The 26185-nt window shown below is 43.9% G+C and overlaps 1 protein-coding gene across 3 annotated transcripts in view; it reads left to right on the forward strand.

Moving 5' to 3' along the window:
• Window positions 1–26185, forward strand: part of IQGAP1 (IQ motif containing GTPase activating protein 1) — a 190814-nt gene that overhangs the window by 87386 nt on the left and 77243 nt on the right. For all 3 annotated transcript variants that reach the window (XM_084817840.1, XM_084817841.1, XM_084817842.1), the window contains one exon: window positions 6675–6765. In XM_084817840.1, coding sequence (XP_084673966.1) covers window positions 6675–6765 — 91 coding nt within the window. The remainder of the gene's footprint in view (window positions 1–6674; window positions 6766–26185) is intronic.

Below are 26185 nucleotides of genomic sequence, written 5' to 3' on the forward strand. Positions count from 1 at the left end.
TCTTCAAGTACTTGAAAGGTTGTCACAGAGAGGAAGGCCAGGATCTCTTCTTGATCATCCCAGAGTGCAGGACACGGAATAATGGGCTCAAGCGACAGGAAGCCAGATTCCGGCTGATCATCAGGAGAAACTTCCAGAGTGTTAGAGCAATACGACAATGGAACCAATTACCGAGGGAGGCGGTGGGCTCTCCCACACTGGAGGCATTCAAGATGAGGCTGGACAGCCATCTGTCAGGGATGCTCTGACTTGGATTCCTGCACTGAGCAGGGGGTTGGACTCGATGGCCTTGTAGGCCCCTTCCAACCCTACTGTTCTATGACTCTATGATTGTATAAATATAATCATCATCATCATCATCATCCTTTCTTACTGTAAAGCCCCTGTGCCTCCCCTCGTGTGCCACATCATACCCTTTTTGGGTGACTAAGAGCAGCGTATTGATAGTGCCCTCACAATATCAAGAGCATGCAGAAAAGCCTTTTTGTTAGCCAGTTCCTCTGTTGGAGGTATTCTGTAGCCCAGCAGTTTGGCAGGCCAGGGAAGATTACCTGATGAGTCATTTAGTGCCCAGGTATAATTGCGGGTGAATAGAGCTGTTCCCATGAACTGTTAGTGGCCTCCCACTTGCACGCTGACCAGGGCTGCAGCTGCTTTGTTTCAACAATGCTGCAGTGTTGGTTGTTCTCAGGGAGTCCTTCCTTGGGTCCAGCAATAGGATATGTGTGTAGAATGTTGTTGATTTGTGTGTTAATACTGTTGCCTGTCTGAGCTTTCCTGTACTTCCTTCACCTTCCTTTACTTCACCTTGCCTACCAATACACTCTGGTGGCCATCTCCACAAAGTATAGCTGTTCTCTGGGCAGCCTCTAACTTTTTTTTAAAGTAAAGCATTAAAGCGAAATAGCGGTTTTGCCCAGCGATACCTATACTCCTTATCTCACTATCGCATATTTGCCCAGCAATACCTACACCCCCTATCTCACTATCTCACTATTGTGCAATAGTGAGATGGGGCTGTCAATATTGCTGGGCAAATGCGTGATAGTGAGATGGGGGTAGTGCCTGCCAATGTGGTTTTAGAGGGAAAGAAAAAAAAAATTGGCGGAATTGGGCATAGGTTGGGGAAACAGGTGTAAACAGTAAACAGTTACTCAAAAGTAACTCCTGTTGTGGTCAATGAGGCTTGTTCCCGAAATATCCATGCTGAATTTCTTTACCGTTTGCTTTATTGCTGTAAGGAAGTAATTAATGCGAGGCTTCAATTCTTTGCATTACGGGAGCTTCAGGGGAAGAAGAAAGGGGGGGTAGAGGCTGGTCGGGGGGGAGCCTCTCTTATTGGTTGAGTGGCCCCTGCCAGTCTGATGATGCTCACTCCAATCCTCCCACCCCACCTGGAAGTATGTTCCTGTGAAGCGACTTAGAATGGTGCAATGCACTCGTTCGTGGAGCTCTGCCCAGACTGAAGCCTTGAGAAATCTGGGCAAGCCACCATTCGCTTCTCCTCCCGTTGTCATGGAGACACCCCCGAGGATGACTAGAGGAAGCTCCACAACAGCTTCTCCATGACTTTCCTTAAGCAGACTCATTTCCCACACAGCAACGTGGCTTATTTTTTACTACAGTGATGTCTGCATAACAGTGCTTAATTCCCCCTCTCCTGAGTGCATCAGGGCAGATCTACAAACTCCCCTTTCCTACCATTCATAGAATCAGAGGGGTCAGCCTGGGGAGCTGTATGAGCAGGAGTGTGTGGTTCTCTGAGGGAAAGGCAGGAGGACAGTCCTTGCTCTTCAGGACAATCCCTCTTCCAGCCTAGGAGGCAGAGCTACTGCTGATGGACTCTTCTGAGGGGTTTGCCTCCAACCTCCCCAGACCTAATCTGCCTTAAACCAGGTAGCAGTGCATCAGCTACCTGGCTCCTTAATAGCCTGCTGATATGGGGACAGAGATACTGGATTTTTCACCATACTAGAGCAGCTGATGTAACAGGTTTTCTCTTGAGTTGGGCCAGGCAATGCGGAGAATGGGGCTGCGACATGTAGAGCAGCAAGGGGGGGTTGCCCCCACTTACTTACTTACTTATTTATTTATTTATTTAAAGGGCTGGATGTGCCTGATCTCGTCTGATCTCATAAGCTGCAGGGTCAGGCCCGGTTAGTACTTGGATGGGAGACCGCCTGGGAATCAGGCTTCCTGCACTGAGCAGGGGGTTGGACTCGATGGTCTTGTAAGGCACCTTCCCACCCTAAGAGTCTATGATTCTATTTATTACATTTCTATACCGCTCAATAGAAGAAGCTGGGTTAGTTGCTTCTCCATTTTTCACACTAGGCCCAATCCCTCTCTCTCTTGCCTGTTCTCTGGCGTACCCCCTCTGTAAGGCCAGGCACACAGTAACGGACCGTGGTCCGCTGCTCCGTTTGCACCAAGAGAGAGAGTTATTTGTTCGTTTGTTTGTTTATTTATTAATGATAGTATCTTGCTCCACACTTTCTCCCCTCTTTCTCATGGGCTGGGCACAAAAGGCTGGTGTAGGGCAACACTGGCTGTAGCAACCTCCACTGGCATGGCGCATGGGAAGAAGTGCCACGCCAAGGGGCATCGTCCACCTCATACCAGTATCTGCAGGCAGATCTGAGCAGTTGCCAGATGGAGGTCAGCAAAGAGAGAGGAGACCAGGGCGCCACATTGAGGGAATCGTCCCTCCCAGCTCCAGACTTAAGAGGGGAACGTACAGGACCAGAATTCATCGCCATCATCATCCATTTATTTGTGTGCCGCATTTCCAAGGTAGAACTATGCTCAATGCAGCTTACAGTGACTAATAATAATAACAGTACAGCAACATTTTCAGAAAAATCAAACAATGACAAATCATAACAAACATTTAAGTAGTCCTACAAATAGGCTAAACATCTCAAATTAATGTACAGTAAAATTAAACAGTCCACTAAGATTAAACAATCATACTAAGGCCAAACAAAAGAGAAATGTACAAAATTATCCAGGCAGCAGAAGCGGCCGCCACCTTGGTAGCTGGCGTCTGTCAGGCCAGGTGGAATTGATCCAGGTGGAGGCACAGGGGCCAGATCCTGCAGGACTCACAACTGGATGCTGTCTGGGCAGCAGGAGCAGTTCTTGGCCCGGATTAAAAACATGGTGGCCAAAGTGGTCCGAGGCACAGTTCTTTCCATGACAAGTTGCAGATCACAACGATCCTGCTCCTCTTGCAGAAAGACATATAAAGGGCAGAGGGGCACAAGCACAAGAGTTACTCTTAAGCTGCAGGAGAAGCTATGGGTCTTCCCCAGACAACGCATCTAGATCCAGTCTTCCAACAAGGGCTCTCTGAATGCAGAATTTAGTCCAAGAGACCTGCTCACAAGGGTCGGTGTATGTTCTCTACCCCTGGGACTGATTCAACCATAGAAAAGGTATGCCTACTTTTCTGAGCAGGCATTTGCCCCTGCAGACTCAAGTTATAGGGAATCACAGTAAGACAGTGGGTCCAGTGTGGCATCAGACTGCTGTGCTCTCTCTCCTTCGGAAAAGGGCAAGTTTTTGAAAGAGAACGTGGATCTTCCAGCAGAGAGCTTGGTATTAGGCATGTTTCCTACAGATATTTTCCCTGCACTTCTTGCTAAGGTGATCGAAACACTGCATCTGTAGACAAGCCAGGTGTTAAGGAAATATCCAAGGCAGGTTAGGTTGAACAGTCAGGAATTTATTAAAGCACATCACAGCTGTGGGAGAGAGAGTCAAATGGAGTTGCACCAAAAAGAAAAAAGAAACAGGATTAATTTATACAGACTGAAAGTTGGAGAACAAAGGAAATATACTACGCATGCTCAAGAGCTAATTTAGCTCAGCAACAGTCTTATCAGCACAGCTGCATTCTTATCCTTAGGGATGAGCTACTTTGGTGGATAGGAATTTCCTGCTTGTAATGAGCAAGTTACAATTACCTTCTCATGGTCAGACATATACACATTCTCTCAATCCCATCAGGCATCTCGCCTGAAGCAAACTACTTACAAGGCCTAGTCAGGGCCTTCACACAGGGGAGCAAGAAGCAACTTCTTTTTGTGTCCTGGAAGGCATGCAGTTTTTCCCCAGGCATCCCTTAAGGTGCATGTAGCGCCCTTTCCAGAGTCCTTTGATAGGGTCCTCATGTCAGTGTGGACTAGTCCAGCCAGGAATAAAACACTGCACTGGCTGGTTAATAAGCTGTTTCGTTTCCCAAGTCAACCATGGAATGCTCTGAAGTCCCACTGGTTGGTGTACCGGTGGCAGTCTTGTCATCCTCAGTGGTTATACCATCTGAGCAGGAATGGGAGACAAGAGATACTCATGACAAATGAGTGGAGGCCATTCTCTGTAAGAGCTTCGAGGCCGTGGTGGCATTTTCAAGAACCTGTCACTAACTCAGTGTTTTCTAGGGCAACCTATCTCTGAGCAGAGGAGATTGCTTCGGTGTACCCAGATATCCCCAAGGTGACCAAGGAGCTATCCTGTCTTATTGGAGGCAAAGGACAAAACAAAAGCCCTTGCCACTTCCAAGAAGAATAAGAGTCCCAGGAGCCAGCAGTGGTTTCAGAGCTCCTATAGACTTCCCACCGACAGGAATTTTAGCAAGTAAAAGTCTAAGTGGACTCCATCCAGATCAGCGGGAAATAGTTCAACCCAGCCTTCCTCTGGAGCTACTTCCTCTTTCTCCACCATCTCTAGAACCCACAAGAAACCAAACACCCTTCATGACGTACAGCCCGGCACATCCTTGGCCGTCGGAGGACTTCTCCTGTACTTCACACAACAGTGGAGACAGCGACAGACTCCTAGATAATGGAGACAGTGTCGAAATGCCTTGGAGCTTAGCAGACAACAAGGGACAAGTTCCTGGTTTCACTGAAGTCCTGAAACAGAGAAAAACACCTGCATCTGAAGGGTGCAATGCAGTTTAACACCTGCTCATAGCCATAGAGGTGCTCCTGGGACTATTGCATTTGTTTTTTAATTCCAAATAAGAATTGGAATGTGCAGGCCATATTAGACCTAAATTGGCTAAACAAAATTTGAGAGAAAAAATCTTTTAAAAATGGAAACATTGCAATAATTTATGGATAAGAAATCTAATTAAACAGTCTTCTTGTTACCTTGACAGGACTCTAGTTCCTGTCTATATCTGGGTCCATAGAGATGTGTTTTTTTGATGCTGAGAAGGACGCAGTCATTCTATACTCCACACAGTTACTTTATAAATAGATGCTCAAAGATTGTATTGTAAACATTCATTAACAGCAAGCAAGTGTATTTAAGACAACTATAGAAAGAAATTGATACTTTGGTATTTGTTGACAAAGGTTTCAACAGGAAAAGTAAATGACAAAGTAAACAAGACAAAGCACAGTGCAGACATTACCAATACTGATTTCTGCCCACAGAGATTACTCCCTGCCAGGAGCAATCCCACCCAGTATCTTCCCTTATCATCTTAAAGTGTAAAACCCTAAGAGTAATGTGATGTGATTGTTCACTGTACTCTGATTGGCTACTGTACTCTTTTAATCCTGCCTCCTTATATTTATTCATATTTTATGGTGTTTTGTTTTTAATTGTACATAGGCATTTTCCAGTTTGTTCTCTGTGGTTTTGAGCTGTCTGGGACATGAACCTTATTGGGCAAGAATGTTTCTCATAATGTTCCCTTTTGCTCAGGTCAAGCTTCCTGGCAGTAATAGGTCAAAAGCAAACTTTGGTTCAGACAGCCATTTTAGCTATGCCTGAAATGACTATTGCCTTAAAATTACATACGACCCTTCCAGGACCAGAGAGGCACACAGGTCCAGCCTCAGCCTCAGAGTTCCATCGAAGGTCAGGGAGCCCCTGTGATGGTGGCCAGATGAGCTTGCTCTCCCACTGCTCTTCCCCAATGCAGAGCCCACACACCCACTATAGCAGCCGGGATCTGTTTCCCCACTGACACTCCCTCCTAGCCCCCACCCTTGCCAGTATAAACTGGTGAGGGTAAAGGGTGACATACCCACAGTTCCATTCAGGAGGCTGAGGAGATGCACAACAAGGATTGGGGCAAGACTGACAGCACACCCCCACCCCCGGCAAAACACAACCACCCTTCCCCGGCTTTCTTCTGTAAAAGGGAAAGAGGGGGCAGGGAAGGGGGTGGCTCTTTATCAGGTTAAAAAAAATACAAACAATAAAATGCTGGCTGTTTGGTTTATTCAGATATACTTTTTCTGAGACATCCATGTGTGTCGCAACATGCCCAAAGAGCCAGCTTCTGGAAGAGCCAGTTTCACTGCTCTCAGCTCCAACCCATGTATGCTCGTTTGAGCTTCCTTGACTGACCAGGACCCCTGAACCACTGAACTGTTCTGGTGTCCCCCCCAGCCCCCATCCTGACAGGCTCACGTCTGGGGAGATCACTGTACATGGTGAAACTGGCTCTTCCAGAAGAAGAGCCTTTCATGTTGAAGCTGCAACCTTTCATGTTGAAGCTGCAGCACCTTCTGCGGGCCCCAGCCACAGAGGTCCCCCCCCCCCCAGCCTCTCTGCCTATTGGGAAGAACTTAATCCCTAACTACAAGCTGGGCCTTTTCCTGCCCCCGGTGAATGATGAGTTGGGGGTGAACATCTCTTTGTTTTGCCTTCAGGAAACCCAGGATGAAACTGCTGTTCTCTGGCTGGATGAAATTCAGGGCGGGATTCATCAGTCAAACAGGGAAACGGAGGAAGCACAAAGGTGTAAGTCTCCCTTTTATGTTTCAGATGTTTTAGAAGTGGCTTTGTCACTCTCCATTTGCATCTGAAGATGCAACAGTTCTGGCGGGGGCTGTCTTAGGGGAAGCAGAAGATTTCAAGATGGACCCCCAGCTTATTTAAGCACTGCTGTTTTTTCTCCACACAATTCTTGTCAGGTCCAGCCTGTATTCTAATACCAAGTCTGATTACAACTGCTTTAGCCCAGAAGGCCAAGGGTTTTATTCACAGGATTGGCTGTGAAGTTTTACCATTGTCTTATCTCTTGGAACCTTGCGCTTGACCAAAGACGTAATTGTAAAATGATCAATGATCCTCATCCCTGGAGGGGAGCCAGGAATGGGCTACTCTTCCCACTTGCTTCAGAGGTGAGGCTATGCAAATGAGCCTGTGCTTGGCCCCCTCCAGTGGTAGAAGCCTCCCCCTGTTCTGGTCCTGCCTGCTTCAGGGCAACAGAGCTTTTGCAGAGCTCCTGTCTTGCCAGCAGCCACATTCAGGGTTAGTTTACCTGGGTGAGGGAAGCTCCTGCCACGTGTCTGCTGTTTGCCCCATTCGTCTAGGAAAGATGTGGGGGGAAAGCACTGAATGTGGACAAGGTTGTAGCCGTAGTTTGTAAGTGTTTTCCACTCACATATGGTAGCTGACTGTCATAGCCAAAATCTGTCAAAATCAAAACACAGGAACACAGAATAATTTATGAAAAGCTTTTATCTTTTAGTCCCAAGAAATCATGAGATGGTGTCTAAGCCTTTCCTGTGAAGGTGCTCAGAAAGAGTAGAGTTGCATATATCATCACTGAGTTGCTGTCAAATGCTATAAACGTTGGTTAATATGTCACTATATTTGCATGTTGTTGAACCTCTCCTGTAACTGTTCATATTTTTAGTCACCCTATCTGTCTTTCTGTTTATATATCACCCTGTCTATCACCCTATGTATCTGTCTATCATGCTATGAGGGTATCTGATGGACCCCTGTGGTGGAGCCATAGAGGTCTAAAGAGACTTGGGGAGATTGAGAACGGGCTTCTCCATCCCAGGCTTTTTATCCTGCAAATTACCAGAGCTTCTGCTTCCAGATTCTTTGTGGGATTAAGGTCAGCTCCTTACATGGGCTTACATGGGCTTTTTTCCCGGGACTTCCTTTGTCTGCAAGTTCTACATGTTTTATTACACAGCCACTAGATGGCCCTGTGTTATAGTGGAACTGCGCAATTTCACACAGCCATTAAAGCAGATTAACATTTATTACTGCGTTATCCCCAATCTTTTAAAAACCAGGATAAAGGTCAGAAAGTGCAGGAGACATCCTGGAGGTTAAGGCCATCATGTAAAGGACCCACAAACTTCCATGAGTGACCAGTCATGAGCATGCAATAAAAGCCTTGTGTAGAAATGCTCAAAGAGAGGTGATCCAGCATGGGAAAGAGAAAACAAAGGGAGACAGCAGTAGCTCACACAACCTGAGGAAGCAGCTCTACAGGCAGCTAGCGAGTGACTAACTGAAGAATATAAAAAGATGCCGGATCACACCAAAGGCCTGTTGAATCCAGCATACTGTTCACACAGTGGCCAACCAGCTGTCGATGAGAGACCCACAAGCAGGACATGAGTGCAACAGCACCCTCCCGCCCATGTTCCCCAGCAACTGGTGCCTCTGATAGTGGAGGTAGCCTCTAGCCATAAGGACTAGTAGCCATTGATAGCCACCTCCTCCAGGAATTTGTCCAGTCCCCTTTTAAAGCCATTCAAATTGGTGACCATCACTATGTCTCGTGGTAGCAAATTCCATAGTTTAACTCTGCGCTATGTGAAGAAGCCCTTCCTTTTATCTGTCCTGAATCTCCCACCAATCAGTTTCATGGGATGACCCCTTGGGGTTCTAGTATTATGAGAGAGGGAGTAAAATGTCTCCCTATCCACTTTTTCCACACCATGCATAATTTTGTACGTCAGTATCTTTTCTCCCCTCATTCGCCTTTTTTTCTAAGCTAAACACTCCCAGACGTTTATATCATTTATTATATTTTATTTAATATATTTTTATACCACCCCATAGCTGACATTCTCTGGGCGGTTCACAAAGATTAAAAACTATTAAAATGCATTATGCAAAGTGCAAAACCATTTACATAAAAGCATATAAACAGACAGCACACATGCAGACAACGTATATCTAAAAACTATTTTTAAAGATGTTCAAATTATTACAATATTCTAAAAAGAGTGAAAAAAAACAAATTGGCTACACATTTGTTGTTGTTGTTCAGTCGTTCAGTCGTGTCCGACTCTTCGTGACCACATGGACCAATTCACGCCAGGCCTTCCTGTCCTGCGCTCTCTCCCGGAGCGTGCTCAAGTTCATATTCATTGCATCCGTGATGCTATCTAGCCATCTCATCCTCTGCCGTCCCCTTCTCCTTTTGCCTTCAGTCTTTCCCAGCATCAGGGTCTTTTCCAGGGAGTTTTCTCTTCGCATTAGGTGGCCAAAATATTGGAGCTTCAGCTTCATTATCTGTCCTTCCAATGAGCACTCAGGGTTGATTTCCTTTAGGATGGACTGATTTGACCTCCTTGCAGTCCAGGGCACTCGTAAGAGTCTTCTCCAGCACCACAGTTCGAAAGCATCAATTCTTCGGGGCTCAGCCTTCCTTATAGTCCAGCTCTCACAGCCATACATTACTACTGGGAAAACCATAGCTTTGATTAGACGGACCTTTGTTGGCAAGGTGATGTCTCTGCTTCTTACTATGCTGTCTAGGTTGGCCATAGCTTTCCTCCCAAGGAGCAAGCGTCTTTTAATTTCATGGCTACAGTCACCGTCTGCGGTGATCTTGGAGCCCAAGAAAGTAAAATCTGTCACTGCTTCCATTTCTTCCCCTTCTATATGCCAGGAAGTGATGGGGCCAGATGCCATGATCTTCGTTTTTTTAATGTTGGGTTTCAAACCAGCTTTTGCACTCTCCTCTTTCACCCTCAACAAGAGGCTCTTGAGATCCTCTTCGCTTTCTGCCATTAGGGTGGTATCGTCTGCATATTGGAGGTTGTTGATAATTCTCCCAGCAATCTTAATTCTGACCTGTGATTCATCCAACCCGGCATTTCTCATGATGTACTCTGCATATAAGTTAAATAAGCAGGGTGACAATATGCAGCCTTGTCATACTCCTTTCCCAATTTTGAACCACTCGGTTGTTCCATGTCTGGTTCTTACTGTTGCTTCTTGACCCTCGTCCAGGTTTCTCAGGAGACAGGTAAGGTGGTCTGGTACTCCCATCACTTTAAGAATTTGCCACAGTTTGTTGTGATCCACACAATCAAAGGCTTTAGCGTAGTCAATGAAGCAGAAATAGACGTTTTTCTGGAATTCTCTTGCTTTCTCCATGATGCAGCGAATGTTGGCGATTTGATCTCTAGTTCCTCTGCCTCTTCGAAACCCAGCTTGTACTTCCGGTAGTTCTCGGTTCGCACACTGCTGAAGCCTAGCTTGTAGGATTTTGAGCATCACCTTGCTGGCATGTGAAATGAGCGCAATTGTGCGGTAGTTTGAACACTCTTTGGTGTTGCCCTTCTTTGGAATTGGAATGTAAACTGACCTTTTCCAGTCTTGTGGCCACTGTTGAGTGTTCCAGATTTGTTGGCATATTGAGTGCAGCACTTTAACAGCATCATCTTTTAGGATTTTAAATAGCTCAGCTGGAATACTGTCATCTCCGCTAGCTTTGTTGTTACTAATGCTTCCTAAGGCCCACTTGACTTCACTCTCGAGGATGTCCGGCTCAAGTTCAGTGACCACACTATCATGGCTCTCAGGGACATTAAGATCTTTCCTGTATAGTTCTTCTGTGTATTCTTGCCACCTCTTCTTAATCTCATCTGCTTCTGTTAGGTCCCTGCCTTCTTTGTCCTTTATCATGCCCGTCTTTGCACAAAACGTTCCCTTGAGATCTCCAATTTTCTTGAAGAGATCTCTAGTCTTTCCCATTCTGTTGTTTTCCTCGATTTCTTTGCATTGTTCATTTAAGAAGGCCTTCTTGTCTCTCCTTGCTATTCTCTGGAACTCTGCATTCAGTTGGGTATATCTTCCCCTTTCTCCCTTGCTTTTCGCTTCCCTTCTTTCCTCAGCCACTTGTAAAGCCTCATCAGACAGCCACTTGGCTTTCTTGCATTTCTTTTTCTTGGGGATGGATTGAGTTGCTGCCTCCTGAACAATGTTACGGACCTCCGTCCATAGTTCCTCAGGCACTCTGTCTATCAGGTCTAATCCCTGAAATCTATTCCTCACCTCCACTGTATATTCATAAGGGATATGATTTAGGTCATACCTGAACTGTTTAGTGGTTTTCCCGACGTTCTTCAATTTAAGCCAAAATTTTGCAAGAAGCAGCTCATGATCTGAGCCACAGTCAGCTCCAGGTCTTGTTTTTACTGACTGTATGGAGCTTCTCCATCTTTGGCTGCAAAGGACATAATCAATCTGATTTCGATATTGACCATCTGGTGATGTCCATGTGTAGAGTCGCCTCTTGTGCTGTTGGAAAAGAGTGTTTGCTATGATCAGCATGTTCTCTTGGCAAAACTCTATTAGCTTTTGTCCTGCTTCATTTTGTACACCAAGGCCATGCCTGCCTGTTATCCCGGTGATTTCTTGACTTCCTACTTTAGCATTCCAATCCCCTATGATGAAGAGGACATCTTTTTTTGGTGTTAGTTCTCGAAGGTGTTGTAGGTCTTCATAGAACCGATCAACCTCAGCTTCTTCGGCATCAATGGTTGGGGCATAGACTTGAATTACTGTGATGTTGAATGGTTTGCCTTGGATTCGTACTGAGATCATTCTATCATTTTTAAGATTGTACCCCAGTACTGCTTTTCCCACCTTTTTGTTGACTATGAGTGCTACTCCATTTCTTCTAAGGGATTCTTGCCCACAATAGTAGATATGATGGTCACCTGAATTAAATTCGCCCATGCCTGTCCATTTTAGTTCACTGATTCCCAAGATGTTGATGTTCAATCTTGCCATCTCATGTTTGACCACCTCCAGCTTACCTTGATTCATTGATCTGACATTCCAGGTTCCTAAACAATATTGTTCTTGACAGCATCGGATTTTCTTTTCACCACCAGACACATCCACAGCTGAGTGTCCTTTCGGGTTTGGCCCAGCCGCTTCACTTTTTCTGGCGCTACTTGGAAATACCCTCTGCTCTTCCCCAGTAGCATATTGGACACCTTCCGACCTGAGGGGCTCATCTTCCGGCGTCATATCTTTTAGCCTTGTGATACGTTCCATGGGGTTTTCTTGGCAAGAATACTGGAGTGGGTTGCCATTTCCTTCTCCAGTGGACTACATTTTGTCAGAACTCTCTGCCATGACCTGTCCGTCTTGGGTGGCCCTGCACGGCATAGCTTATGGCTTCACTGAGTTACGCAAGCCCCTTCGCCACAACAAGGCAGTGATCCATGAAGGGGTACACATAGACTTCTGTAAAAGCAGACCAAATATCCACATATAAGTCCATCTGCAAGTTATGCCTATATACCACTCTTTCAAATGTTGCCAGCATTGTTAAGTCTTCAATCCATTGCATTATAGTCAATGAAGGCTTTTGTCCTTCTAGTATCATAGTATCAGTCTTTTAGCAACCAAAAGGGCGCGAAAAATCCATTTATGCTGACCATGTGTTACATTCCAAGAAGCAGGTAAGTAATTTAAAAAAACATTTACATCTGTAAATATTAAAGAGCTTTCCAATACAAAATTTATCCATATAATAACTTCCTCCCCAAAGGAGGCAACCATTAGGCATTTCCAAAACATATGAATAAGAGAAGCATTAACTATTTTACACCTCCAACAATTAGATGAATTTGACAAACCTTTATTAAAAAGACCTTGTGGCATCCAATAGACCCAAAACAAAAGTTTTTGCTGAATAAGGTGTAAATGAAGATCTGTTGAGATATCCGATATAGACGCCAAAATGGCAGTCCATTGATTAAACAAAATAGGACGTTCCAATTCCCTGTCCCATTCCTGCTGTAAACTGCTTGTATCATATTTATTCATTGATAATACATATTTATAGACATGAATCATAGGTCGATATATCTGATGAGCTTCAGTGAGTATTTCTAGTATTTCTAGATACCAACAAATGTTTCAATTGCAAGTACTGCCATTCTGCTGTACCGGGCAAATCAAATGGATCTCACAAAGTTGAAAATAACAAGAACTCATCATCAACCCCCATTGATCCAGGGTAAAGATCATTTTATCTGTCCTGTCCACCATAAAAAACATTTTCTTTCCAATTCTTAAATCCGGATTTCCCCATAAAGTCAATTTAGCACTGGAAAATGGGTCAAACTGTAATTGATGTGACATTGTACACCACACTTATCTAACTGCCAAACTTGTGGGAGGAGCTCCGTCTGCCTTGATATGCCGAGAACCTAATGCCATCCATTTAAAGAGAGGCTCCAGACAAGAAGGTTCAAAACAAAAAATAATAAAATGGGTATTTAAAATCATATTTTATCTGGATCCATATTCGTGTGTGTGTGTGTGTGTGTGTGTGTATACAGAGACACACACGCACAAACTCTCATGTATGTATGTATGCGCACCTACATAACCTTATTAATGTTATAGTTACATATGACTATACATTTTAAATACATATTAAATCAAAATGTGTAAATATACACACAAAAAAACAGAAATTATATATGCATCGTTATACATATGCAAAAAGGAAAAAAAAGGAGGGGGAAGTTGAGAAAAAGAAAGGAAGAAAGAGGAAAAAAGAAAAAAGCAGTAGTATGCAATGCAGTTTGGTCAGGTGTGTCGCCCTGACTTTTTATCAACTACAAAGACCCAAACAAAGCATGATAACAGAGAGCAACCAAAGGAGAGAAAAAGGAAATGGCTGAATTCCAAATTCAAGGAGCTGAAGAAGAAGACAGATCCTTCGTTTTAATTTTAATGTCAGTGAGAAATGATTCTGCAGCATCTGAACATTAAAACTTCTTCATCTGACCTTCAAAAAAAAATGCAAAATGTGGCAGGATATTTGATGTGTTATTGCAAATCAATTTGCTTTGCCAGATTTCTCACCTTGGTAAATTGTCTTCTTATGTCAGCAATTTCTTTAGTGTAATCAGGAAAAAGCATAGTCTTGTCCTTGGCTGGCCCCCACCGAGGCGCTCCTCTATCTCTCGCTTTACACAGGAGATATTCTTTAGTGGAGGCCCGTAGAAACTGAATGATAACTGGCCCCGCTCTAGAGCCTCATGTGGAACCGGGAACCCGATAAGCACACTCAATATCAAGTGGAAAATCAGAAGGCAAAGCCAGTAACTCACGCAGAAATTTATCCATAAACTCAGCAAGACGGAGATCTGTAGCCAACTCTCTGAGGCCGAGAATACGCAGATTAGCGCTCCGAGTGAAGGCTTCTAGTTGAGAGATTTGAGCAGATAGTACACTGTGAGAGGCACCCATTGCAGTTTCGTGAGGAGTAACCCAGTCTTCGAGTGCATTAACTTTTGACTCCATCTTTAGAAGACAAACATTCATCGAGTCCACAGACCCTTGAAGAGTAGTGATGGAATCCTGAATCATTTTCAGCTGTTTGAGCTATTCAGGCTTCTTTGACTACAAAGATAACTTCGAGGACATATTTTTTTATCAAAATGAGCAACTCCTCTCCCTGTATCACTTTAGAAATCTTTGCCAGTGGGGGCAGCTGGAGGGGTAGACGGCGTTCCCAAGCTTTTCTTTCTTCTCAACGTTGACATCCTCCTCCCACCTCCAGAAACACAACAAGCAAATAAAAGTGCAGAAAACAAAAAGCAAAAGCTTAAGTAAGTTTAATTGCAAATATCCAGATAACGCGACAGTCTCAAAGAGGTATTTTTAAAGCTGAAACTTGGGAGAGATACAGCAAGGAAATGATCACGATGCCATCTCCAGCTGGAAGTCCTTCCTTTCCTAATTATGCCTAACACGGAATTAGTTTTTTTTACACTGAGTTGGCACACACATTGACATCGAGCTGTCCACAACAGCTTCAAGATTTCTTTCTTAGTCAGTTACTGCTAGCTTGGATTTCATCAGCAGAAATGTGAAATTGGCAGTTCTCCCCACAACATGCATCACTTTTACATGTGTTTATACTGAACAGCATTTGTCATTTTGATGCCTATTCCCCCAGTTTGTAGAGATCCTTTTGGAGTGCTTTGCAATCCCTTTTTGTTTTGTTTTAACAGAAGGGCTTTTACCTACATCTAACCAAGGAGAGATCTGAGGTCTTCATTGTTGGCCTGAGATAAAAAATAATGGATGGGTTGTCAGAAGTCTGCATCATCTGCAAAGAAATATTAAAATGCAAGAAGAGGTCTCAGCACTAAGAGAAAAGGGGGCAAATGGGATCAAATCTGCAACCAAAGAACATGACAATGACCAAAGTGCACCTTGCCTGCCAGAAGTGGTTTACCATTATAAAATACCCAGCTTCTAAGGAGGAAGGCTGTAATGTGAGCAGTATCTTCAAAAGAAGTCTTTAAGTCAAGGGTCATTTAATAGTAAATCAGACTGTTTATTTTGTGGTGCTCATGATGATTTCTCCTCAAAGCCCAAGCCCAAAGCAGAGCAAGTCAGTTTGCTGAAACCATTAAAACTACCTCCAAGAGACATTCTGACGAATGGAGGAAGAATAGAATGTTACTTGTCCAATCTTGATGCTACATCAAAGCTGTGGCACTCATTTCTCCAATGGGAAGAATATCCCACAATAGTATATGAATGAATGGTTTATTTTGGTCACAAAACAGTGTAAACAACAACAAAAACCTATCAATAAAATATGTAAAGTCAATATATTGAACGCAGCAGTCCCAACCTAAATCTAAAATATTATTGTTCAGTAATACCATTCAGCATCACTTTGCATTGGCTTATGGCAGCCTCACAAAAACTTGCCAGTTTTAGAGTAATTTGGGGATCCTGATCTGACAATAGACTCTTTAGATAATATTCAGCGGATCTACCAGGGGTTTGCTGTAATACAGAAATAATAAACGTTTGGCGCAAATCCCGGTAAAAGGAACAGTAGAACAAAAAGTGGCCTACTGTTTTCACTTCTCCCATCTCACAGGGACATACCCATTCTTGGTATACTTCTAAATCTTCCATCCAGTAGGGCTGAAGGCAGAACATGAAACCTGGCCAGTGTGAAAGCTTTCCTGAATTTGGGAATATTCAAATCAGCCAGATATTTTACATGCACAAGTGTCTTCCCATTATCTCTAAATTCAGGATACTTTAAGGCCAGACTCAAATGATGTTGTAATTCCACATCCCAGGTGTGCTGTTGGATTGTTACTTTAGCTTTTTCATAACCAAGAGCTTCTAGGGCATTTGGTGAGAAATCCAGATTTCACATGTTCTCGTATAGCGTGGATTTCCATTTTGTCTGGAAATGTATCAGGTAATGTCAGTGGAGCCAAACCCACCGGGAAGAAGATCCGCAATGAATCCTGAGAACAGGCCTCACCAGAGATTTGCCCCACCTCTAGATGAACAATTACATGAGGAACACAACTTGGAACTCCTCACACTTCATGCAAGAGCTTAGTCTGTGACTTCAGAGGGGACAAAACGTCTACATGCGCACAACTGGGATCTATATAACATTTGGGAGATGGCCTTCACATTAAATACTTGAATAGCTGAGGGAATATGTTGGCCTCTTTCGTATAAAGAAAATTAAGGAGAGCCTTAACGCTTCTCTGAGCATTCTGAATGGCGTTTTTAGTTTGTGAACTCCATGAGCCAGAAGAGTGAAAGGTTATACCCAGTTATCTAAAAGATGTCACTTGTTCAATAGGGCAAATGTTAATCTGCCATTTATGCTCTAACCTTCTTCTGGAAAAAAACATAACGTTAGACTTAGCATGGTTAATCAGCAATAGTTTGTTTTTTCAATAAAGGTCTAGAGCTCTAGGCATAATTAGAAAAGGAATTGAGAATAAAACTGTCAACATCATGCTGCCCTTATGTAAATCTATGGTGCAACCACACTTGGAATACTGTGTACCGTTCTGGTCACCACACCTAAAAAAAGATATTGCAGACCTGGAAAAAGTGTGGAAAAGGGCAACAAATGATCAAGGAGCTGGAGCATCTCGCCTATGAGAGATGTTGGGATTGTTTAGCTTGGAAAAAAGGAGGGTCAGGGGAGACATGATAGAGGTGTACAGGTTCACATGCATGGTGTGGAGAATGTGGATTGGGAGACATTTTTCTCCCTCTCTCAAAATATTAGAACCCGGGGTCATCCTGTGAAGCTGATTGGTGGGAGATTCAGGACAGATAAAATGAAGTACTTCTTCACACAGCCCATAGTTAAACTATGGAATTCACTACCATGGGATGCAGTGATGGCCACCAATCTGGATGGCTTTAAAAGTGGGTTGGATAAATTCCTGGAGGAAAAGGCTATCAATGGCTGTGTGCTTCGTCCAGTACCAGAGGCAGTGAGCCTATGTACACCAGTTGCTGGGGAACATGGGTGGGAGGGTGCTGTTGCGCTCATGCCCTGCTTGTGGTTTCCTGTTCGGCAGCTGGTTGGCCACTGTATGAACAAAATGCTGGGCTAGATGGACCCTTGGTCTGATCCAGCAGGGCTCTTCTTACATTCTTATGTAAGAGACATCTTAAACCTGTGCTCCTCAAGGAAAGCAGCACCATGTCATCAGTGTAGAAGAGTACTGACAAGGGCTGATTTGCCAGATTCAGGGGATAGGAACATACGTCCACCTAACTTTTAAGTAATGAGTTGATGTAAAAATTAAGTGGGAGCAAGTATACAACCTTGTTTTACTCCATTGAAGGTAGGAATTTGACCAGTTAGATGTCTGACCCGATTATATCTTATCCAAAGGCGAGTACTCTCTTTTTTTAAAAAAATACTTTTTGTTCTATTTTTTTAGCTTTATAAATGAAATAAACAATACCAACAACTTAATCAATAATTACAATTTCCCCACAATACAGTATTCTTAGGAGGACACAGCAATAATGAAGGAGGAAAAGAAAAAAAAGATAAAGAAAAGGATTAAATTTAAACTCCATTACACAGAAACTTCAAATCCCATTCCACTTAAAAATTATACCTATAATATTGGCAATATTACAATTCAATACAGTCTAAATAATCAACCTTACATTTCAATATCATATCATCAGTCTTATATCAAGGAAACAGGCCTACAAGTCATTTCCCGTAACCATATATTGCCCTTCAGCTAATATATAATATTAAAGCTTAACAATTTAACCAGCCAAAAATCTTGGTAACCAACTATTAATGATAGTAATAATAATAATAAAAAGGAGATTTAAATGGATTAATAATAATACTAACGAATCACTAATAAGATTTATAATATTATATGATAATGAATCTTAAAATCAACCTTACAACAATCACTAATATATGTTGTCGTAGATATATAAATGAGTGTGCACATTTCTATACACCCTCAGACAGTAAATTTAAGTGCAGTATATCATACCCATTTTAAAAAGAAAGGATTTAAAGAAAAAAGAGAAAGGAAAAAAATGAGAGAAGATAAACAAAAAGAACGGATATATATATGAGCAGGTGTCTCTGGCCTAGCCTGAATCTTCCAGACTAAACAAAGCCAGTTAGCAAAACATGTTTGTAGATTCTAGTTCATGGTAGTAGAGCAGAACTCCCACACTCATCTGGCCTTCAGAAAAAATGCAAAATGTAGCAGGATATTTTAAGTGATAGTGTAAGTTCATTTGTTTTGCCAGACTTTTCACCTTGGTAAATTGCCTTCTTTTATCAGCAACCTCTTTGGTGTAATCCGGAAATAGCATAATTTTATCTTGTTTCCAAAAAAGGTTTTCATCCTCTCTTGTCAAACGCAGGATATAATTTTTTGTGGAGATTCTTGCAAATTGGACTATAACCGTATAACCAGTCCCTTTGGCATTTGACACACAGAATGCCTGCTCAGTATCAAATGAATAATCAGATGGCACAGGGAGTATCTCATGCAGGAACTTATCTATAAAAGACAAATTTACATCAGTAGATAAATTTTTAATACCAACGGTATGTACATTTGCCCTGCGTACAGAAGCCTCCAATTGAGAAATTGTTGAAAAAAGCTTCATTCCCTGCCACCCGATCTTGCAGCTCGTTAATCTTCACCTCCATTTTTTGCCAAGAAGTGTTGATTAATCCACAGCCTCTTGCAGGGCGGTGATGGAATTTTGAATCGTATCCAGTCTCTTAACCTGTTCCACAAATCACAAGGACAAAGTTTTTATCAAAGCAAGTAACTCCTCTCTATTTTCATTTCTCGGAACCTTTGCCAAGGAAGGTGTGTGTGTGGGGGTAGGCAGAGAACCTTTTTTTTGCCTTAAGGTAGTCATCTTTCTCTTCAAACAAATCTTGCAGGTCCTCGAATATTGTTGATATACCTTAATCCATTCCTCAGATGTTGGTGTTTCTTAATCCATAAACTACAATGGAGCACGTCAGCCCTATTTTCTTCTATTTAGATAGGAGGTTGAAAACGGCTTTGAGCGATGCTTAAGCTCTGGCAGACTGGCTCCGGAGTCCAGCCCCCCTGCTAATAAGCAGAGATAGCTAATCTTCGGAAACTTGATCCAAAGCTGCCCCCCCTTTTCATTCCGGGGGGAGATAAAAAGGTTTTTCAACCTTTTAAAAAGCTGTATGAGATGGCGTCCCACGGAAGCTCCGCAGGCATGCTGCAAGGGTGACATTGGCTCCGACCCAAAGGCGAGTACTCTCATATAAGCTACGTATGAGAATTAGGAGGCGTCTATCAATATTCGTATTCTCAGTTTTTTTCCATAATCTCTCGAAATTAGGTCAAAGGCTGATTTAAAATCGATGAAGGCCGTGTAGAGAACTCCACCAGCTGTTTCGGTGTATTTTTTGACCAGATGGAGGTCCAGGCCCTGGTCAACAGCAGATCGCCCAGACCTAAATCCTGCCTGTTCATTTTATAAAATATTTTCTTGGCCAAACCACTTAACTAGTTTTGCATAAAGATGACCGGCCTATAATTTGCTTATAATACTTAAAAAGCTGATAGGTCTGTAATTTGAGGGGTCCGATCTTTCCCCTTTTTTATATATTGGGATGATAATCGCAAGCCCCCAATCCTCTGAGGTCAATGCAGGGCTGCCAAGACTGGTGCCCACCACTTTCTATGGGCTATAAGCAGTTCTGGTGGGATGTTATCTCCACCTGGTGCTTTGCCCTGTTTAAGTTTCAGGATAAGGTTATTAATTTCAGAAATAGTTACAGGAGGCCACTCGCAAGCACTATTAACAATAGCTCTCAAAAACTGTTGTGAGTTTGCCCACTCCCAGACATGGTATGGAAATAGGATTCCCACCCTTTAGCGGGGATAAGGTACTCTGATCCAGCTGTTGTATTTTGCCAACCCCTCAAGATAACTTTCCAGAAGGTAGCTGAGTCACCCACCCTTGATGCATCTATTAAGCATCATCATGCTTTCCTTTGGGGCCTGCTTCTTTTTCTATTTAATCAGAGCTTTATATCTACTTTTATGCTCAAACTACTCCTCAGGAAGTACAGCCAGATTCAATTCCCTATCCCACCTGTATTTTTCAGCTAATGAATGTTTCAAGACAGGGCAATCTTGATCAAACCAGCTTTTAAATTGGTTTTATTAGATGGGGGAAGTTGCAGATGACACAAAATTGGGGGAATAGCTAATACCCTGGAAGACAGAAACATCATTCAAAGTGACCGTGATAGGCTGGAGCACTGGGCAGAAAACAACAGAATGAAATTTAATAAGTATAAATGCCAAGTTCTGCACCTAGGAAAAGGAAACCAAATGCACAGTTACAAGATGGGCGATACTTGGCTGAACAATACCACAGGCGAGAAGGATCTTGGAATAGTTTTAGATCACAAGCTGAAGATGAGCCAACAATGTGATGTGGCTGCAAAAAAGGCAAGTGCTAGTTTGGGCCGTAATTATAGAAGCATAGCTTCCAAATCCCAGGAAGTACTACTTCCCCTCTACTCGGCATTGGTTAGGCCTCATCTGGAGTACTGTGTCCAGTTCTGGGCACCACATTTTAAGAAGGATGCAGACAAGCTGGAGAGGGTTCGGAGGAGGGCAACAAAGATGATCAGGGGACTGGAAACAAAGCCCTATGAAGAGAGACTGAAAGAACTGGGCCTGTTTAGCCTTGAGAAGAGAAGACTGAGGGGAGACATATAGCGCTCTTCAAGTCCTTGAAAGGTTGTCCCAGAGAGGAAGGTCAGGATCTCTTCTCCATCATCCCAGAGTGCAGGACATGGAATCATGGGCTCAAGTTCCAGGAAGCCAGATTCCGGCTGAACATCAGGAAAAGCTTCCTGACTGTTAGAGCAATGTGACAATGGAACCCATGACCTAGGGTGGTGGTGGGCTCTCCCACACTGGAGGCGTTCAAGACAAGGCTGGACAGCCATCTGTCAGGGATGCTCTGACCTGGATTCCTGCATTGAGCAGGGGGTTGGACTCGATGGCCTTGTAGGCCCCTTCCAACCCTACCATTCTATGATTATGAAAAGTCTAGAAAGCTAAAATGCTAAAATGCCTAGGAAAATAAAAAGGTCTTCACCTGGCGCCGGAAGGAATACAGTGTAGTTGCCAGGCGAACCTCACTAGGAAGCTCATTCCACAGGCAGGGTGCCAAAGCAGAAAAGGCCCTCCTCCTAGTAGCCACCCACCTCACTTCCTTTGGCAAGGGCTCATGGAGGAGGGCCGCTGAGGATGATCTTAAGGTCTGGGCAAGCACATATGTAAGGAGGCGATCCTTCAGATAACCTGGCCCAAAGCTGTTTAGGGCTTTGAATGTTAATACCAGCACTTTGAATCGGGCCCGGAAATGGACTGGCAGCCAGTGCAGCTGGAAAAGTACTGGCGTAATATGAGCTCGCAGGCCAGTCCCTGTTAACAATCTTGCTGCCCTATTTTGGACCAGCTGAAGTTTCTGGACCGTTTTCAATGCAATTACGCATTGCAGTAATCCAGACGAGAAGTTATCAGAGCATGGATAACTGTAGCTAGGCTATCTCCGTCCAGATAAGAGCGTAGTTGGTATACCAGCCTAAGTTGATAAAAAGTGCTCCGTGCCACTGAGTTCACCTGTGCCTCAAGTGACAGTTCTGGGTCCAAGAGCACCCCCAAACTACGATTGTCTTTGTAGGAAAGGATGTGTCAAAAAAAAGTTGGTTCAGTTGGATCACATAAGCAATGTGGCCGTGAGCTATAATAGCTCCTCTATAGCTTGGTTTAGTTACCACAAAACCAACATAACTTTAGATCAAGATGCCTAATTGATACTCTCCATTCAACTGGTTTTTGCTTATCATACACTGATGTGAAACAATTTGAATGCAATTCAGCCATTTTATAGGTACTGATTTCATTCACGCATCAGAGAGTACGTCTATTTTTCTAGCTGCAGACAATGTAGGTCAGCCTTAATGGAGAGGATACATTCCATTGTAGGGGAATGACTGATTGTGTTTGTTTGTTCAGAATCCTTTGTCGTGCCTGAATGTTTACCTCCCACAGCAGCCACAAAATATCACAGCCTTTGCACAACCTACATTGAAAGTCAATGCAACACTCGGTCGATTTTGCAGATGTCAGAGTTGGACAGATTGTGCTTGCCCCATCTGAGTGAAGCTACACTTGCTGGCATCCCTAGGCATGATTTCTGCATTGATACACCCATCTAGCCCCCTGAGGGAGGGATTTGTTCACTCCATTCCCCTTTGTGTGGACACAGAAGGAGGGAGGGAGAAGCCTCCATCCCTTCCTGGGATGGCGTCAGGAAGGCTAAAGCTGAGAACGAGCTGAGATTAGTGAGGGAGGCTAAAAGCAACAAAAAGGCTTTCTTCAGATGTGTGCATAGTAAAAGGCAGAGGAAAGAAATGCTGGTTCAGCTATTAAATAAGGATGGCAAAACGATAACAGAGGACAAAGAAAAGGCAGAGGTGCTCAATTCCTACTTTGGCTCAGTCTTCTCCCAAAACAGGGTCTATGACCCCCCTGGCAAAGGCGAAGTACAGGCTGAAGGGGCAGGATTGCAGCTTGAGAGTGATAGGCATATGGTCAAGGAACACCTAATTACTTTGAATGAGTTCAAATCTCCAGGGCCAGATGAACTGCATCCTAGAGTCATAAAGGAGCTGGCAGAAGAACTCTCAGAACCGCTGTCTATTCTCTTTGAGAAATCATGGAGGACGGGGGAAGTGCCAGATGACTGGAGGAGGGCTAACGTTGTCCCTATCTTCAAAAAGGGTAAAAAGGAGGAACCTGGGAGCTACAGACCAGTCAGTCTGACATCAAACCCAGGGAAAATTCTGGAGCAGATTATAAAGGAATCAGTCTGTAAGCACCTTGAAAATAATGCAGTGATTTCTCGAAGCTAACATGGATTTGTCAAGAACAAATCCTGCCAGACGAATCTGATCTCATTTTTTGACCAAGTCACCTCCCTTTTGGACTGTGAGAATGCTGGAGACATAATCTACCTCGACTTCAGCAAAGTTTTCAACAAAGTGCCCCATGATCTCCTGATGAGTTGGCTACAGAATCAGACTCCAAGAGTGCTTCTCAAACTGGGGAGAGGTAATGAGTGGCAGGGCTCAGTCCAGGGCGCAGTGCTCTTCAACATTGTTATTAATGACTTGGAGGAGGAGGTGCAGGGACTGCTGATCAAATTTGCAGATGACACAAAATTAGGGGATAGCTAATACTTTGGAAGACAGAAACAAAATTCAAACTGATCTTGATAGCCTGGAGCGCTGGGCAGAAAACAATAGAATGAAATTTAATAAGGATAAATGCCAAGTTCTGCACCTCGGAAAAAGAAACCAAATGCACAGTTACAAGATGCGGGATATGTGACTCAACAACACTACAAGCGAGAAGGATCTTGGAATTGTTGTAGCTCAGCCACCTGTCAGGGATGCTCTGACTTGGATTCCTGCATTGAGCAGGGGGTTGGACTTGATGGCCTTGTAGGCTCCAACCCTACTGTTCTATGATAAGTCATATCTTGGCTTCAGACTGTATCACCTGCAAAACTGTGCTGGTTAGGGAAGTTTACCGCCGAGTGACTGAAGATGGTACTGCAGGCTTCAAACATTAATTTAAAGACATTTCATAGAATCATAGAATAGTAGGGTTGGGAGGGGCCTACAAGGCCATCGAGTCCAACCTCCTGCTCAATGCAGGAATCCAAGTCAGAGCATCCCCGACAGATGGCTGTCCAGCCTCGTCTTGAATGCCTCCAGTGTGGGAGAGCCCACCACCTCCCTAGGGAATGATTCCATTGTCGTATTGCTGTAACAGTCAGGAAGCTTTTCCTGATGTTCACCCGGAATCTGGCTTCCTGTCACTTGAGCCCATGATTCCGTGTCTTGCACTCTGGGATGATCAAGAAGAGATCCTGGCCTTCTTCTCTGTGACAACCTTACAAGTACTTGAAGAGTGCTATCCTATCTCCCCTCAGTCTTCTCTTCTCTAGGCTAAACATGCCCAATTCTTTCCGTCTCTCCTCATAGGGCTTTGTTTCCAGTCCCGTGATCATCTTTGTTGCCCTCCTCTGAACCCTCTCCAGTTTGTCTGCATCCTTCTTAAAGTGTGGTGCCCAGAACTGGCCACAGTACTCCAGATGAGGCCTAACCAGTGCTGAGTAGCGGGGAACTAGTACTTCCTGGGATTTGGAAGCTATGCTTCTCTGAATGCAGCCCAAAGGAGCATTTGCCTTTTTTTCAGCCACATCCCATTGTTGGCTGATCTACAGCTTGTGATCGACAACAATTCCAAGATCCTTCTCGCTTGTAGTGTTGTTGAGCCACGTATCCCCCATCTTGTAACGGTGCATTTGGTTTCTTTTTCCGAGGTGCAGAACTTGGCATTTATCCCTATGAAATGTCATTCTGTTGTTTTCTGCCCAGCACTCCAGTCTATCCAGATCACTTTGAATTTTGTTTGTCTTCCAAAGTATTAGCTATCCCACCCAATTTTGTGTCATCTGCAATTTGATCAGCATTCCCTGCACCTCCTCCTCCAAGTCATTAATACAAATGTTGAAGAGCATTGGGCCCAGGACTGAGCCCTGCGGTACCCCGCTCGTTACCTCCCCCCCCCGTTTGAAAATGTCCCATTGAGAAGCACTCTTTGAGTCCGATTCTGTAGCCATCTGTGGATCCACCGGATCATTGTTTCTTCTAGCCCACTTTGAGCTAGTTTGCTCATCAGGATATCATGGGGCACTTTGTCAAAAACTTTGCTGAAGTCGAGGTATATGATGTCCAGAGCATTCCCATGGTCCACAAGGGTGGTGACTTGATAAAAAAATGGGATCAGATTTGTCTGGCAGGACTTGTTTTTGACAAATCCATGTTGGCTTCGAGTCATCCCTGCATTGTTTTCAAGGTGCTTCCAGATGGATTGCTTTATGATCTGCTCCAGAATTTTCCCAGGGATTGATGTCAGACTGACTGGTCTGTAGTTCCCAGGTTCCTCCTTTTTACCCTTTTTGAAGATAGGGACAACATTAGCTCTCCTCCAGTCATCTGGCACTTCATCCGTCCTCCATGATTTCTCAAAGAGAATAGACAGCAGTTCTGAGAGTTCTTCTGCCAGTTTCTTTATTACTCCAGGATGCAGCTCATCTGGCCCTGGAGATTAAATTAAATTAATTAAGGCCACAACCCTGTGGCGATGCCCGTCAGCCTCTGGACTCGGAGGCTTATGGGCACCCTGTGCAGAGCGGGAGAAGTGCCTTGGGTGATCTTCTCCTCTGTGCTCCTCCCGCTGTGCATTTTGGCTAGATGGGCTTTTTTGCCCATCTAGTTGGGGTGTGTCAGAGCAGGAGGGAAGGAGACTGGGGAGGCCTTGGCCTCCATTGTATCCTGGCTTCTCCACTCCCCCCCCTTCCCACTGGCATGCCCTCCTTACCCTCATCCCTGAGGTCACCTTTGTGACCTTTGAGAGGCAGCCAGCGCAATTCTCTCCACACTGGCTATATCCTATGCACACACACCCCATTCTGTCTAGGGGTTGTACAATTGCTCCATCCAACTAATTAATGCTTTAAAACAAACTAACCCTGAGGTGCACACTCCTAGGGTCCCCTTAGTATGCACGCCAAGTTTCAGGAGTCTATTTTTCATGGTCTTGGCACTATGGTGATGACAGGCACACATTCTCTTTTATTGTTATAGATAATATGGATATTATGTATAATAAGTGCAATACCATGTTTCTGGGCCTTCAGTGGTTAT

The sequence above is a fragment of the Heloderma suspectum genome, chromosome 11 (assembly GCF_057233095.1).
Source record: "Heloderma suspectum isolate Gila_16-S chromosome 11, 16-S_ref, whole genome shotgun sequence".
Taxonomy (NCBI): Eukaryota; Metazoa; Chordata; class Lepidosauria; order Squamata; family Helodermatidae; genus Heloderma; species Heloderma suspectum.